A 17,820-nucleotide genomic window follows, 5' to 3' on the forward strand; every position below is an offset into this window, starting at 1 on the left:
TGAACATTTACCAAGACGAGTAGCAAACCACGAGGATACAAAAGAATGTGTAGCTCCAGGATCAAACAAAACATGAGCATCTCTAGAACATATAGAAAGTATACTTGTAACTACTGCATTGGATGTCTGAGCATCCTGATGAGTCAAAGCAAACACTCGAGCCTGACCTCTTCCTGTTGATAGCATACCTCTACCACCAAATCATCTACCTCGCTGCTGAAATGTTCCTGAACCCTTGACATAAGAATTTCCACTCTGACGCACAGATGCAGAATGAGTCTGAGAAGATGCCAAAGTTGTTGGTGCTGATGCATAACTAGAGGATGGATGTGTCGTGTCTATAGGACAATCCCTCTTGATGTGACCTATTTGGCCACAATGGTAGCACACCTTAGCATTACCATCTCTAGAACAATTCCCGAAGTGAAACCTACCACAAGTAGAACATCGTGTAGCTGAAACACCAGAATGTCTCTGAGGGAAAATGGATTGTGATGCTGCTCCAGAATCTGATCTACGAATCTGCGCTGTCCCAAAAGACTGCCCACTATGACCACCCCTTTGAGACATGAGTCCTTGTTGCCCCTGATAACCAAACATAGATCCACCACCGCGGTTTGAATAGTTACTGTAAGATCCTTCAATCCTTTGCTTCTTATGTGAATCTTGTCTATTGCCTCCTTTTTCCTTCTGTCGTTGCTCAATCAAAAGGGCCAAACTCAAAACCTCAGCAAAAGTAGAACAATTCGACCCAACCATAGATCTAAATAAATAATCCTTCAATCCTCTAATGAACCTCTTAACACGCATCTCTTCAGTGATAGGATAAGGAGCATGTCTAGAGAGCTGTGTAAAACGAGCACTGTACTCTAAAACTGTCATACCCTCCGTTTTCTCCAATCGCTCAAACTCATGAGCTAATCCATATCTAACACTCTCTGGAAGAAAACGAGCCATGAACAACTGAGAGAACTCTCTCCATGCTAACAGAGGTGACCCCACTTGCCTACCACGTGACACTATATCAAACCAATCACGTGCCACGCCCATTAGCTGAAATGATGTCAGTTCTACTGCTCTTACCTCAGAACAACCCAATGCTCTCCAAAGCCGTTCTAGACTGTCAACGAATTGTTGTGGATCATCTATCGCACTAGACCCAGAAAAATTAGGGGGTTTAAGCTTCATGAAGTCTGGTAAAGTAACCTCAATACCCCTCGTTGCAGCAGTTGTCTGATGCTCAACTTGTCTAACCTCTTGTTGACCATTGACATTTTCATTCCTTTGATCACCCTCCTGTTTTTGTCCGACGACAACCCCAACAAGTTGTTGCACAACCTGTTGTTATCCCTGCAGACCAGCAGCAAACTCTTCCATGGCTGGATTTCCGCGCCTCCTCCTAGGTACTTCAACATCAGCAATCAAACCACGTCCGCCAACATTAGCACGAACTGAAACACGACCTCATTGACGAACTCCTTGAGCTTGAGAAATTGATTCATCAACAATTTCCCTTATAGTAGGATTCCTAGTCTTGGGTGGCATTCTCACCTATTCAAAGAACATTGATCAAAGATTAAATAAGACGACAAGACATTGTGGAGAGATAGTGATGATGAATTTAAACTCATATTTAGACAACAGATGAGACTCTCATAGAGTGCTAATAACCCTTGCAAGTAATTTGTGCCCGGGTACACAATTTACTGACAAGAATTTATTATCACTCTATGTTTGCAGCTATTAGGACCTACGACCGGGCTCTGATACCAACTTTGTCACGACCCAAAATTTAATGTTGTGACCGGCGCACAAGGTATACTCCTAGCCTGGCAAGCCTATCGATTGACTTAACAATTAAACAACTAAATCGCTCTTTAACCGTTTAAAAATATATATATGCTTTTTCTCGAAATTTCGAAAGAGTATCCTCTGTAACTTCAACATTCCCAAATTTTGTAAAATCCCTGTTCAACTTTCAATCCAGTCATAATTCAAATAACATAATCAAATTGCTTGATACACTTCTAAAAAAAAAACTAAACAGACTTTCTAGACTCCAAAATAGCTGCAATTACGTAGACTCAACAAATGTTGCAAAAATGGTCCTCGATCAAAGAGGCCTACCAAAAAAGAAGTTTGTTGAGACTTGAATCAAATAATAGATTCCTACTCAGCTGCTTGCGAATCTGGAAAAAATAAGCAATATAAAGATATGAAGATATTTTAAATCGTGTGGTAACTTATGCTTCTGGCCTTCAATTGGCTTTAGAAGTAGTGGGTTCCAATTTGTATGGAAAAGATATACAAGAATGGAAATCTTTACTAGATGAGTATGAAAGGATTCCAAATAAAGATATCCAAGAGATACTTTTAGTAAGCTATAATAATTTAAGTGAATTACATCAAAATGTTTTTCTTGACATTGCATGTTGCTTCAAAGGATATTGCTTGAAAGAGGTTGAAAATATATTATCTGCTCATCATGGTCTTTGCATGAAATATCAAATTGGACTGTTAGTTGATAAATCTCTTATTAAGATTAATGAGGTCAAATATGTGACATTACATAACTTGATTGAGATGATGGGAAAAGAAATTGTCCGAAAAGAATCAGTCATAGAGCTTGGAGAATGCAGTAGGTTGTGGTTCTACAAAGATATTGTTCATGTTTTAACAGAAAATACGGTAAGTAAGACTCATATATATATATATAATATATATTTGAAATATTTGTTTTTAATATTCAACCTTGATTTTTATTTATATATGCTCAGGTCATAGTATCTTATCTTATAGTGGTTGATTTGTTTTCTTGGTGTTAAAAGGGATCCAAAAGTATTCAAATTATACATTTGGACCGCCCCTCAACTAAAGTTGTTATAGATTTGAATGGAAAAGCCTTCGAGAAGATGAAAAATCTCAAAACACTTATCATTAAGAGTGGTTCTTTTTCCAAAGGCTCAATGCATTTGCCACGTGATTTGAGAGTATTTAAATGGCAAACATATCATTCAGAGTGTATACCATCTAACTTATTCAACAAGGTAAGTGAAATAAATTCATTTTCTAATCATGTAAATCTATAAAATAACATTGAGATTATTCCTTTAATTTCCGTTCTTTTGTTTATGCAGATCTTCATAGATATGAAAATTTTGAAATTTAACCGTTGTAAATACTTAACAGACATACCAGACGTCTCCTCTCTTCCAAATTTAGAAAAAATTTCATTCAAATATTGTAAAAATTTAATTACAATTCACAATTCGATTGGATTTTTAAGTAAACTTAAAGTCTTGAATGCTAAGGATTGTGACAAGATCATGAGTTTTCCACCCTTGAAGTTGACTTCTCTTAAAAAACTAGGAATTAGTGGTTGTAAGAGTCTCTTGAATTTTCCAGAAATATTGGACAAGATGGAATATATAGAATTCATTTTCCAGAATTAGTGGTTGTAAGAGCCTTCAAGAATGCCGCTTTCTACGAAAACTTGAATTGTATAGTTGCGAATCCCTTGAGGAAATTAGAGGGATTCCTCCAAATCTAAAATATATTACAGCAAAATGGGGCAAATCATTAAAACCCTCGACTAAAAGCATGCTACTAAATCAGGTACGTACTGTTGTTTCTTTCTTACATAAGTATTTGATTCAATATTAATTTCGTTATTTAGAAACTAACATATATTATTTTTAAATGCAGTTAGATATGATTTAAAGTAGTCACAAGATAGTTGTACTTACATGAAATTTTGTTAGATTAGTTAAATAATTGTATATAATTATTTATTTTATCATTTGAAATTTAATATTTTCTTCATTATTTTTTTTACTTTTTGGATTCAACCTTAATGCTCAACAACTGACAGCAACTGCATGAAGCCGGAGAAACCGCTGTTTGTTTTCTGTCGATAGGAGATGAGATGATTCCAAATTGGTTTGAGCACCAAAGCAAAGGAGGGATATCTTTTTGGTTTTGTAACAGGATTCCTTCATTTGCAATTTTCGTATCTACTAAGAAGGAATATGGATGCATTTATCCGCCCGTTGAATATGGATAGGAAATGGATGTTAGCCAATCGATTGTCAAAAGAGTATGAAATTGGAGTGAAGGAGTTTGTTGAGTTTGTAGTGAAGAATGCAAAAGATCCAAATAGAGTAGTTTGTCCTTGTTTAAAATGTTGTTTTGGAAAATGTGTTAGAGAAGATGAATTAGAAGGACATCTAGTATGTAATGGAATTGATCAAAGCTACACATGTTGGATAAGACATGGTGAGAAAAAAAAAAGGAAACATTAATTTTGAGAATAGTTCGACGTATGCTTCAACTGACTTCGATACAGATACATATGAGCCGGACCGAATTGATGAGATCGCAAAAGCAGTTGAAGAAGATCTTTGAGATTGTCCTAAAATGTTTGAAAGTTTGTTGAGTGATGCAGAGAAAGAATTATATAATGGTTGTACTAAATTCACAAGACTGTCAGCGATATTAAAGTTGTACAACTTAAAAGCGAGTAATGGATGGTCTGATAAAAGCTTTACGGAATTATTAACACTCATAAAAGATATGTTGCCAGATGATAATGAACTTCCCAGTCGAACCTACGAGGCTAAACGGATTTTGTGTTCTATTGGAATGAGTTACGAAAGGATTCATGCGTGTCCTAACGATTGCATTTTATTTCGAAACGAATATGAACTACTTAAGGCGTGTCCGAAATGCAATGTCTCTCGATATAAGAAGAAAGAATCTACTCCAGCAAAAGTCGTGTGGTATTTTCCTATAATACCAAGATTTAGGCGCATGTATCGCAGTGAAGAAGATTCAAAACACTTGACATGGCATGCAGATGAAAGAATTAGAGATGGAATGTTTCGACACCCTGCAGATTCCCCACAATGGGCAAAAATTGATCACGAGTATCCTGAATTCGGGATAGAGTCAAGAAATCTAAGACTTGCACTTTCTACTGATGGAATGAATCCACATGGTCTTCAAAGCATCTCACATAGCACGTGGCCTGTGATTTTGGTAATATATAACCTACCTCCATGGTTATGTATGAAGCGTAAGTTTATGATGTTGTCTCTGTTAATTTCTGGACCCAAACAACCGGGGAATGATATCGACGTATACTTGACTCCTTTAATTGAAGATTTAAAAATTCTGTGGGAGACAGGTGTGGAAGTTTATGATGGGTATAGGAAAAAGTGTTTCAATTTGAGGGCTATGTTGTTCGGCACAATTAATGATTTTCCAGCATATGGTAATTTATCAGGATATAGCATTAAAGGTCAGTGTGCATGTCCTATATGTGAAGAGAGTACAAATTGGATGCGGTTGAAACATTGTAAGAAGAATGTGTTTCTTGGACATCGTAGATTTTTACCTTATAGTCATCAGTATCGTGGGTGGAGAAATGCATTCAATGGAAAATCAGAGGAAGGTAAAGCTCCTTTAGCACCGACTGGATATCAAATACTTGAAAAAGTACAAGGTTTGACCAATAAATTTGGCAAACCTTTTGCGGGAGAGCTGGTGAAAACTGGGTGGAAGAAAAAGTCAATTTTCTTTGAATTGCCATATTGGAAGTCATTGTATGTAAGACATTTCCTCGATGTGATGCATATTGAAAAAAATGTATTTGAAAGTGTTATTGGTACGTTACTCAATGTTCCAGGAAAGTCTAAAGATGGCGTCAATGCAAGATTGGACTTGGTCGATATGGGAATAAGAAATGAACTGGCTCCAGTAAAGAAAGGAAATCGCACATATCTACCTCCAGCCGCTCATACTCTATCTAGAAAGGAAAAAATTGTTTTATGTAAATTTCTACACGAAGTTAAAGTTCCAGAAGGATACTCTTCGAACATTAAAAATTTGGTTTGTATGAAAGACCTCAAGTTAAAAGGTTTGAAGACCCATGATTGTCATATTATAATGGAGCATTTGCTACCAATAGGTATACGTTCCATTTTACCTGAAAAAGTTCGACTAGCCTTAACTAGATTATGTTTCTTCTTCAGGGAAATTTGTAGTAAAGTGATCGACCCTCAGAAATTACCGACATTGCAGAGGGAAATTGTTGTTACTTTGTGTGAGCTTGAAATGTATTTCCCACCATCGTTTTTTGATATAATGGTTCACCTTACTGTTCATCTGGTTAAGGAGACACAACTTTGTGGGCCAGCTTATATGAGATGGATGTATCCGATAGAACGATATATGAAAATATTAAAAGGGTACGTAAAAAGTAGAAGTCGACCAGAAGGTTGTATTGCTGAACGATACATTGTTGAAGAGGCTGCTGAATTTTGTACTGAATATCTGTCCAATGTTGAATCCATAGGGCTTCCCATGTCTCGTCATTCGGGAAGACTATCAGGAGAAGGGATAACTGGAAGGAGACTACTGACTATATCAAGGACAGAATGGGAGCAGGCACAATTGTATGTTCTGCACAATGATGATGAGGTTCAACCGTATGTTACAATACACATTGATCAGTTATCTCGTTTGAACATGAATAGGAATCAAAATTGGATAACTCGAGAGCACAATCGAAGTTTTGTAACATGGTTAAAAAATCACATAATGTCAAAATTTGATATAGACCCCGGATCAATTTCAAATAGATTGAGGTGGCTAGCAAATGGTCCGAGCTTACATGTCTTTTCTTACACTGGTTATGTTATTAACGGCTACACATTTTATACCAAAGAACAAGATGATCAGACCACTATGCAAAATAGTGGAGTCACTCTCGTAGCTGAAGCGATGCATGTCTCAAGTGCAAAAGACAAAAACCCAATATATGCAAATCTATCATATTTTGGGGTTATCGAGCGCATATGGGAGTTAGACTACACAATGTTTCGTGTTCCCATATTTGGTTGCAAGTGGGTCGATAATAATAATGGCGTTCGGATTGATGAGTCAGGATTCTTGCTTGTCGATTTTAATAGGGTGGGATACAAAGACGAGCCTTTTATTTTAGCGTCGCAAGCTCAACAAGTGTTTTATGTCACTGATCCTTCTAATGATAAATGGTCTGTTGTCCTATCGACCAATAAAATAAGTGATGATAACAATAATGATGAAGATGTTGGTAATGATCTTTTATTTGCAACATCACAACAACCACATGAAATTGATTCAACTGATGATGGTTTATATCTTAGAGATGATCATGATGAGGGAATTTGGATTAATCCATCGTTTCGTATTGTAAATGGACAAACAAATGTGAATGTCACCAGGAAAAGAAGAAGGGCATCTTAATGTATATGTTTAATTGTTTTATATAAGCCATGCATGTAATCTGAATTATTGTGATAAATATGCATGTAATTTGAATTATTCTGATAAATATGCATGTTATTTGAATTGAGTGTTTTATACTAATATGGCAGAATAGCAACAGATTTCATATCAGAAGCTTTTGGAATCAAACCATACATACCAGCATATTGGGATCCTAGTTATAACATCTCACAGTTTGCTACTAATGTCACTTATATAATGTAAATTAAGTGCCAATTCGTTAATAAAGCTTTTTACAGCGCTTTTTCAAATAAGCGCTGTAAAATGTCATTTTTACTTATTTTCAAAGAGGTCTTTTACAGCGCTTTTTATAAAAAGCGCTGTAAAAGACCCTTTTGAAAATAAGTAAAAATGACATTTTACAGCGCTTATTTGAAAAAGCGCTGTAAAAAGCTTTATTAATAATAATTATCAGACACCTAACATGACTATCTCTAACAGGATTTTCTTCAAACACCTTGTACGCATACCTTGTACGCATCATGGGAATCCAAAAAACATCAGACATTAACCCCATTTCTTCAAACACCTTGTACGCATCATGGGAATCCAAAAAACATCAGACATTAACCCCATTTCTTCAAACACCTTGTACGCATCATGGGAATCCCCAAAAAGGGTGGAGATTGAATTGTGAAAGAGTAAGCTTTGATGTTTGTGAAGAAGATGCATAAAAGGAGAAGAGTTTGGTGAAGAGGAAGGGATTTTGGTGGTGACCAGTTACTACTATGTGGGTTTTGCATGTTGAGCTTGTTTAAAAAATAACATAACAAAACACAAAAACAATAAGGCCTTTTACAGCGCTTTTTTAAGAAAGCGATGTAAAAGGCTTTAAAAAATACATTCATATAACATAATAAAACAAGGAGGTCTATTACAGCGCTTTTCCACATAAACGCTGTAAAATACTGTTTTAAAAATAAAATAAAGAGACCTTTTACAACGCTTATTTGAACAAGCGCTGTAAACGGGTTTTATATATAACATAATAAAACAATGAGGAATTTAAATAAAGACGCCTTTTAGAGCGCTTTGCAAAGAAGCGCTGTAAAAGGCTTATAAAAAGCGTTGTAAAAGGGTTACGTATATATAACAGTTACCTCTTCAGTTTCCTCTTCATTACGTAAACTTCACTATCATCTCAACCTTCATCGTTCTTCTCTTCTTTTGCAAACCCTATCATCCCGTCCATTACGAACCTTATTTCCACGTTCATCTCCTTCATTTCGAACCTTATTTCCATCCAAGATCATCTCTTCCATTTCACACAATATATTTTTATTGAAATACGTAACCCTCATTACGTATTTCTTCAATATCCTATTTCTTTGAACCATATTTCTGTGAACTTTCTGCGTTCCCTCTTTTCTTCACATTTCATCTTTCTTCGAACCATTATTCAGGTATTGATGTTATAAATTTTTTGTAATCATTAAAATGCATGTTGAGCTTGTTTAAGATATACTGATACATGTTGAGCTTGTTTATAATAATGCATGATCCATGTTGAGCTTGTTGATGTTATACTAAACTGCATGTTGAACTTGTTGTAGTTAAATGGATACAAACAAAGATATAGAAGTTCAAAATGAAGAAGTTGGCACCTCCAAGACTTATGAAAAAGAAGTCAAACGTGGTGCAACTATAATGCAAAAGGTGATTAAAGCAAGGAGTAGTGGGATTAAATTTGAGGTATACTATACTTTGTTTGCTGTGTGATTTTTATCTTTTTTTAGGGTTTAGGGCATGTACTTACTATATGAGTTTATTAGGTTGGCTGGAACGAGAGTGGTCAGCCAGTTGACCCCAACAGCTCCATGTTTGTAAGCTACATTGGGGCTGTTGTTCGTCAAAATGTCCCAATAACAATAGACAACTGGAGAGATAAGGCGTTGAAGGATGCCAAAGATATCATCTGGAATGACATTCAAGTAAATATTTTGATCTACTCTTTTGTCATTTATAATGTTTTTTCTGTAAAATACATTACTTATGATTGTTTTCATTGCAGACCACTTTTGTTCTTGATGAGGAACGAAAGTCATATGTTTTGAGAGTTGCTGGGAAAATCCATCGTGGATTTAGATCCCATCTCTCAAATTTCTATCTAAAAGATAGAGAAGGAAACACAAATGCTGAACCTCCAAAGATATATCAACATTATATATCAAAGGATGAATGGAGTGCATTTGTTTCCAAACGTTCTGACCCGGCGTTTGTCGTAAGTTATTAATTTATTAGCATTTGTGTTTTATTATTCATATTCGTAGCGTATTTTAAATTTTTACACAATTGCAATTTTTTTTTTATATAGAATATTAGTACGGCAAATCGCGAACGGGCAAGCAACCCAAAACACCCATACAAGAAATCACGTATGGGATATGCACGCCTTGAACAACAAATTGTAAGTAATTAAACATCACTTTTATATAATGAAGTAATTTGTATTATAAACTATAGTGTGTAACTAATTTGTATTATTTTGTTTATGATTTTAACGAATAGAGAAAAGACACCCAAGCCGATCAACCCTTGGGTCGTCATATATTGTGGAAGGAAGCGCGTGTTAATAAAGAAGGAGTGGTTGATAATGAAAATGTCAAGAAAGTTGTAGAACTTTGTGTAAGTATATTATCACTTTAATATTTTTTAATATTGTATTTTAAAAATGCTATTGAACTTATCTTTTTAATGTTACATGTATTTTAGGAAACTATTGAACAAAGTTCTGAAACTCAAGAGGGCAACAAGGATACGTGCAGGGACATTCTTGGGAAAGTGTTTAATGTCCCTGAGTATTCCGGTCGAGTGAGGGGGAAAGGATTTGGCGTAACTCCCAAAAGCTTTTTTCCTCAAGAGAAGCGCCAAAAACCTTCCAACGAGGAAGTATTAGAGAAGCTCAGAATCTTATCGGAGCAAGTGGCACTCTTGGTGAATACGAATAAAGACAAGCAACTTCCGGTTCAGCTCCAACCTGAAATACAAATGGAGAGTGAAACCGGGAGTTGCAACGTCGGTTTGAAGAGTATTCCCGAGGTAATTAATTACTTACTACTTACTTGCTTATGTAATTACTTATGTATTAAACAAACTTATATATTAACTGTACTTATGTTTTAACTATTGATGTAGGGTGTCACTACATGTGTCCTATACTTGTCCTCGCCGACTCAACGGAAGGTGGGAAAAGGAATATTGCACAATACTTCGGGAGAAGTATTGCACAATATTCCGATCCCCGCGGGCCATGTCAAAGTATCGCCTACGGTTGCTTTCGAACCAACTGCACCGTTGCCCATACCGGACAACGATGGAGATATGAAGTTCTTAAGCGACGCTATTGGCAGTTACGTGGCATGGCCCACACACCTTGTTGCCCTCGAAAAAAAGATTCCCAAGGACAAATCAGTTACATCTCCCGAAAAGGTTTGTCACATTTATTGCCTAAGGTTTTTTATTTTTTCAGATTCAATAAACTAACATTTTACCTCATTTTTGTAGGTCCAAATAAATAAACCACCCCTACAGCCAAAAAAAGGCAGCAAACCTCAAAAATTGGAGGTTAATAGGGCTGCCAAACTACAAAGGCTGGAGGGTAATAAAGCTGCAAAACTTGCAGCAACAAAAAATCTAGATCGGGGAAAATCGGTCGCTGCTGCTGCTGCTCCTAATAAAAGTCAGCCACGCCTTGGTAAATACGGGGCGTGTCTTGACATCCAAATAAAAAGGAACATGGGCAGCAGCAACGATTCGCCCATCGTACAAATGAATAAAGACATCTTTGGAGATGAGTATATTGAATACCTCGAAAAGGAGCAAATGTACGATCTTCTCGAACATAAGGAGCTGAGTGTTACTGTAATCAGCTTGTACATAAGGTAAAAAATACTTTTAATTGCATTTATTTGTAATTAATTAAATGTATTGGTAATTAATCTAGTTTAAAATTTTCATTGAAGGTTTTTGTACGAGAAGGTCGTGTGCACGAGGAAACTGTCAAATAAATACTCATTCTTGTCTCCGCATAAGATGTCGATGTTCAAACTCGATCCAGACAATGTAAAACACTACATTGTAGATATGTTTTTAAGAAATAAAGAAAGTGATAAATTGTTCTTGGCACCATATAATTCAGGGTACGTAATTTTATCTTTTTTAATTGATGAGAATTTAATTTATTAGTTGTCTATAAACAAAATTGCTTAACCAATTTTTTGTTGTTGTAGGGCACATTGGGTGCTATTTGCAATCAATGCGGTCTCTGAAGTGATATACTATTTGGATCCCGTGCACGGCGATTACACCAATCACCCCGGAATAAAGAATATGCTCGACACGTAAGTAATATTCATTTATTTCTTACATATATATATTTATATATATATATAAATATTCATGCTCTAATAATCACATTTATTCATTCGATAGTGCCTTAAAAGTTTATCGAGCTCAAAGAGGTGCTAAAGTGTCGAAGCAGAAGTCTAATAACATTACATGGATCTCAATATATATATATATATATATATATATAATGTGTTTGTTCATGCTATAATAATCACATTTATTCATTCGATAGTGCCTTAAAAAGTTTTTCGAGCTCAAAGAGGTGCTTCAGTGTCGAAGCAAAAGTCTAATAACATTACATGGATCCCAATAAAGTGCCTTCGTCAAACAAACAACATCGACTGTGGGTACTACGTATTGAGATTCGTGAAGGAGATTGTTGAGAAGAATAAAACTATTATCCCAGAAACGGTACGGTATTTTCATTATATGATTTTCATATATAAATTATCTATATATTTGATACTAACTTAATATAATATGTTTAATTTTTATATTGCAGTACTTTGACAATTCCAGTCCATCATATTCTGAGGAAGATCTGATTGAATTAAAAGAAGACTGGTGTCAGTATGTGCTTGACATGCAAATTATTTGATTTTCTGGGAAATAGCTTGCTGTTGGGCAAGGGATCTGAATATTATATGGTAGCTAGTGCATATTATGTATATTATGTTAGTTATTATATGTAAATGATCATAGGACACAATATATGAACATGCATATGGATCTGAATGTAGTTTAGGTTGTAAATTAGGTTATATGTATATATATGTATCTGAATGTAGTTAATTAGGTTGTAAATTAGGTTATATATATGTATCTGAATGTAGTTAATTAGGTTGTAAATTACAGAGTTACAGAGTTACATATATGTTAATTAAGTTATAGAGTTCTGATTTCTGTTCTACTGATTGTGTGAACTGCTTTATGATATTTGAATATGTTTTGTTATTGTGTGCACTGATTGTGAACTGATTTTGGATCAAAATAATTTTGGATACAAAGATAAAAGAAAGCGCTTTCTAAAAAAAATGCCATAAAAAGCTAAAAAGCGCTTTTCATTTCAAATAATTAATTTACAGCGTTTAAAAAAAATACATTTTACAGCGCTTTTTTTAAAAAGCGCTGTAAAAGGTTGTTGTAAAGCGCTATAATGGTGTACATGTTACAGCGCTTTCTTGAGAAAGCGCTGTAAAATGTACAACAAAAGCGCTGTAAAATGCAGACCCATAATTTCATATAATGGGTGTGCATTTTACAGCGCTTTTGTTTAAAAGCGCTCTAAAAGCAGACCCATAACTCATATAATGGGGTGCATTTTACAGCGCTTATTTGAAAAAGCGCTGTAAAATGTGCATAACAAGCGCGCGTTATATTTACATGTTTATAGAGCTTTTTTAAAAGCGCTGTTGTATCTTTTACAACGCTCGATTCCACAACGCTTTTTTTTTTTTGAAAAAGCGCTGTAAATGGATTAAAAAAAGCGCTGTAAAATGCAGTTTTTCGCGTAGTGATTTTTGGTTATTAGTATATATTTTATAAGTATATGTTTTTGAGATGTCAGTTTAATGATAGAAATTTAATATTATAATTTTGAAGACAAAATTTAAATTTTATATAGAACAATTGCAAAATAATTATTAATATCTTCGTTAATAATAATAATTTCTTCTAATTTATTTTGTATTTTAAAATATGCCTCATGAGTATATATTTTTTCCAAAGATCATGCAGTGCTTCAAGCTGAGTGATAACAAGATTCTAAGGAAGATTTTAAGCAAAAATTCGTCAGAGGCTAAACAGGAAACTGATCCTTGTTTGAATCAAGCATGTGAAAACTCAAGAAGACAATTCTCTCATCAAACCAAAAAGTATGAGACTATATTTAATTGTATTTTTTTAGAAGAAAAAAATTTATGTAGCGTTGTCTAATATATTGCCACAAAATTAACTCTTGATAAATGGTTATTATTTTGAATAAGGATCTTTGTTGGTTCTTGGAATGTTGGAGGCATTGCACCACCTCAGAATTTGGAGTTGGAAGATTGGCTTAACACACAAAATGATTCTGCAGATATCTATGTTTTGGGGTAAAATCTTCTTCTATTACATTGTAGGCTTAAATGTATGATTCATGATTGCAATTACACGTTTTTTGGATATGGACTTATTCTAATAAAAATCAATTTTATAAGGATTAAAATAAAAGAGTAAAGATGAAAAACAACTAAAAACATACGTATAAGGATAAAAATTAAACAAAAAAATTTACTGAGACTAAAATAAAAAAATTGCATAGTTACATAGACCAATCATATATTTAAATTTACTTTATATTATGTGTAAGAATATATTTCATAAGTTTTATAAGGTGTCATTTCAGTAGTAAGAATTTGATTTTATATTTTTAAAAGATAGAGTTGAAATTCTCTCGAAAATCGTCGTAAAATAAAAAAGATTTAAAAAACAAGAAAGAAATTATACACTAAATTGTTGGAAGTTAGACTCCTAAAATTGAATTCTCTACAGTTCCTTTTGCCTCACCAACCAAATCTCAATTGATAGATTAATTTAAGAGCTCGAGTAGTTAGACTAACGGTTGAGATATCAACACACTCAACCAATTCTAAAATTTTCTAACCTTTAAATTAATCGGGCGATTGAGATTTGATTGGAAGATTGGATGGCAAAGTCTATTCTTTATTGGCTACATACACTCATTGACTAGTTTAATAATATTATTTTTTCCTTAATGCTTTAGTTTTCGACGAAAGACACTCTACTAATTCAAAACTTAATTAAGATTTAGTAAAATTTAATTAATAATTATTTCCGTCAAAGTTCCATATAATGAACTTCTATGTTTTACCAGGTTTCAATAAATTGTACCTCTAAATGCAATGAATATATTGGGTCCTCAAAACAAGAAAATTTCTATCAAATGGAACTCACTTATTTGGGAAACGCTTAACAATAAAAGACCAATAAAGATAGTTGAAGAAGATAAAAGAGCAGAACCTCAGAAAATATATCCTTTAAAGGAACAAATTTGTGAAGAGGTTGAAAATGTTGATGATTTCCATTGCATCATAAGTAGGCAGATGGTAGGAATTTTCATTACTATTTGGTCAAGATGTTGTTGGAACACAATCAAGAGTGGAGGGTGAATCAATGGTGAAAATTGTGGTGTTTTGGAAATGATGAAGAAAAGAGAGAATTGTAGAAGAGAGTTATTTTACTGAATTTCACTATGTGTATTCAAAATGGCATTAGTTTTAAATCATTACACACAAAGTTATTTATATGGGTACAAATGTGGAACCACTTAACTTGGCCCAAAAAACTAACACTTGAATTATTTACAACTTCCAATACACCACCTTAATTCAAATGCTTCACATTCTTCATGCCTAGCTTCTTCACAAGTTTGTTGAAAACTTCATTCGTAACGCCTTTCGTCAACAAATCTGCAACTTGTTCTTCGCTTTTGCAATAACCCAAACGTAACTGTCCGGAACTCACTAGTTCCCTCAAATAGTGAAACCTCATCTCAATATGCTTGCTCCTCCCATGTGCTATGGGATTCTTAGCAAGGTTGATGGCTGAAACATTGTCTATCAACAGCAAAACAGCTCCTCCAGTGTTGCTGTCCAGCTCACGCAGCAAGTTCACTAGCCACATAGCTTGACATGCACATAATGAGGCTGCAATATACTCCGCCTCGCAAGAAGATAGAGCAACCACCGGCTCCTTTTTAGAACACCAAGAGATTGGTACCCCTCCGAACATAAAAACATAACCGGCCGTTGATTTCCGATCATCCTTATCTCCACACCAATTGGAGTCGGTGTATCCGAGTAATTCGCAACTTCTGCCCATGTCACTTGCAGGAAATAAAATTCCACAGCCAATAGTACCTTTCACATATCTAAGTATCCTCTTAACTGCTGCCAAGTGTGATACCTTTGGCCTCTCCATGAACCTACTTGCAATACCGACACTAAATGCTAAATCTGGTCGCGTATTGCACAAGTAACGCAATGATCCTACCAATCTCCGGTATTGAGTAGAATCCACATCTTGCTCATCTTCACTCTTGGACAGCTGTAAACGTGCCTCGGCTGGTGTTGTGGCAGCATTGCAATGCTCCATATCACACCTCTTCAAGATCTCCATTGCATACCTCTTTTGACGCATGAGCAGCCCCAACTTTGTCTTTTGGAATTCTATGCCTAAGAAGTATTTCATTGTGCCAAGATCCGTCATTTCAAACTCCCTCATAAGCTCTTCTTTGAACTTTGAAATGTAGCTTTCACAGCTGCCCGTAATCAATAAATCGTCCACATAAAGACAAAGTATGATTACTCCTTCGCTTGCATCCGACTTCACATAAACACCATGTTCGGATACACACTTCTTGAAACCAATGTCTATAAGAAACCCATATATGCGTTTGTTCCAAGCTCTTGGCGCTTGCTTCAAAGCATAGAGTGCCTTCCTTAACTTGTAGACCCTTGCCTCTTGATTTTTAATCACAAAACCAAGTGGTTGTCCTACATAGACCTCCTCATCAAGTGGACCATTCAAAAATGTCGATTTGACGTCCATTTGATATAACGGCCAGCTGTTGTTATTAGCTATCGCAACAACTAACTGGATGGTTTCATGTCTTGCTACCGGTGCGAATACCTCCTCAAAATCTATCCCTTCTTTTTGCAGAAATCCTTTTGCAACTAATCGAGCTTTGTGCTTGATTATTTCACCTTTCGGATTTGCTTTCACTTTGTAGACCCATTTCACACCAATAGCCTTTTTATCTTTCGGTAAGTCAACCAATATCCATGTATTGTTCCTTTCAATTGATTCCAGTTCTTCCTTCATAGCACACACCCACTTTGGATCGCTTAATGCCTCCTCCGTATTCACCGGTTCGGATTCGGCCATTAGAGCGAAATGAATAAGATCACCCTCATTGTTGATCTCGCTATCTTGGAACAATTCACAATCATGGAGTCTTTGAGGCAATCATCTTCGCCTTGTTGATCGTCTACTTGATTCACCTCTTTCGGTTCTGAAAGGTTGCTGTGCAGCACCTTCAGCATGCTGAAAATTCAGATTTTTCTGCAGAAAATCGATTGGCAAATCGATTTCCAGCTTTCTAGAGGCTCCAGAATGCTGATTTTTCTGCTGACAATCGATTGGGAAATCGATTTCCACCTCCCCAGACTGATTTTTCTGCTGAAAATCGATTGGTGAATCGATTGGCACGATTGGCACTTCTCCAGTAGCTCCAGGATTTCGACCCAAATCGATTGGCAAATCGATTGGCACGATTGACACTTCTCCAGTAGCTCCAGGATTTCGACCTAAATCGATTGGCACGATTGACACTTCTCCAGTAGCTCCAGGATTTCGACCCAAATAGATTGGCAAATCGATTGGCACGATTGACACTTCTCCAGTAGCTCCAGGATTTCGACCCAAATCGATTGGCAAATCGATTTCCTGAGCTGTAATGGCAGTTTTTCTGCTGTCAAACTGCCGTATCTCATCCACGATCACATCTCGACTAATTACGATCTTCTTGCTACTCACATCAAACAACTTGTAGCCTCCGGTAGGATGATATCCGACAAGAAACATCATTTCACTCTTGTCATCAAGCTTCTTTCTAAGCTGTCCCGGAATATGTCGAAATGCTACCGAACCGAAAACGCGCAAATGACTCAAATTCGGTTTGAATCCAGACCATACCTCTTCTGGAGTCACCTTTTCCAGCTTCTTTGTAGGACACATATTCAACACATAGGCGGCTGTAGCAACAGCTTCTCCCCAAAGCTCTTTCGGCAAATTCTTCCCTTTCAACATGCTACGCACCATGTTCATAATTGTCCGATTTTTTCTCTCGGCCACGTCATTTTGCTGAGGCGTATAGGGTGGTACAACCTCACGCACTATACCCTCATCATCACAATACTTCCCAAATTCTCTCGAAGTAAATTCGCCTCTGCCATCAGTTTTGAGAACTTTGAGTTTGTGACCGCTTTGCCGCTCAACCATGGATTTAAATCGTTTGAACACCTCAAACACCTCATCCTTCCTCTTTATGAGATAAATCCACAGCTTCCTACTAAAATCATC

The 17,820-nt window shown here is 35.7% G+C and overlaps 3 protein-coding genes and 1 pseudogene across 3 annotated transcripts; all 4 read left to right on the forward strand.

The window, feature by feature from the left end:
- Positions 1-2,102: 2,102 nt before the first annotated feature.
- LOC105851187 (TMV resistance protein N-like) lies at positions 2,103-4,063 on the forward strand. The gene is made up of 3 exons (XM_073364633.1): positions 2,103-2,121; positions 2,222-2,688; positions 3,872-4,063. The coding sequence occupies exons 1-3, from the start codon at positions 2,103-2,105 to the stop codon at positions 4,061-4,063; spliced, it is 678 nt and encodes a 225-aa protein (XP_073220734.1).
- Positions 2,770-3,452, forward strand: LOC140919010 (disease resistance protein RPP4-like). Its single transcript, XM_073364313.1, has 3 exons — positions 2,770-2,777; positions 2,840-3,047; positions 3,138-3,452. Exons 1-3 carry the CDS (start codon positions 2,770-2,772, stop codon positions 3,450-3,452), a joined length of 531 nt encoding a protein of 176 aa, XP_073220414.1.
- Positions 4,064-8,839: 4,776 nt separating the features above from the next.
- Positions 8,840-10,156, forward strand: LOC140919128 (uncharacterized). Its single transcript, XM_073364678.1, has 3 exons — positions 8,840-9,260; positions 9,341-9,550; positions 9,644-10,156. Exons 1-3 carry the CDS (start codon positions 9,147-9,149, stop codon positions 9,746-9,748), a joined length of 429 nt encoding a protein of 142 aa, XP_073220779.1. The 5' UTR covers positions 8,840-9,146; the 3' UTR covers positions 9,749-10,156.
- A 3,251-nt stretch (positions 10,157-13,407) lies between these two features.
- LOC101491544 (type IV inositol polyphosphate 5-phosphatase 9-like) overlaps positions 13,408-17,820 on the forward strand; it is a 7,767-nt pseudogene continuing 3,354 nt past the window's right edge.

The sequence above is a fragment of the Cicer arietinum genome, chromosome 8, assembly GCF_000331145.2.
Source record: "Cicer arietinum cultivar CDC Frontier isolate Library 1 chromosome 8, Cicar.CDCFrontier_v2.0, whole genome shotgun sequence".
NCBI classification, from domain to species: Eukaryota; Viridiplantae; Streptophyta; class Magnoliopsida; order Fabales; family Fabaceae; genus Cicer; species Cicer arietinum.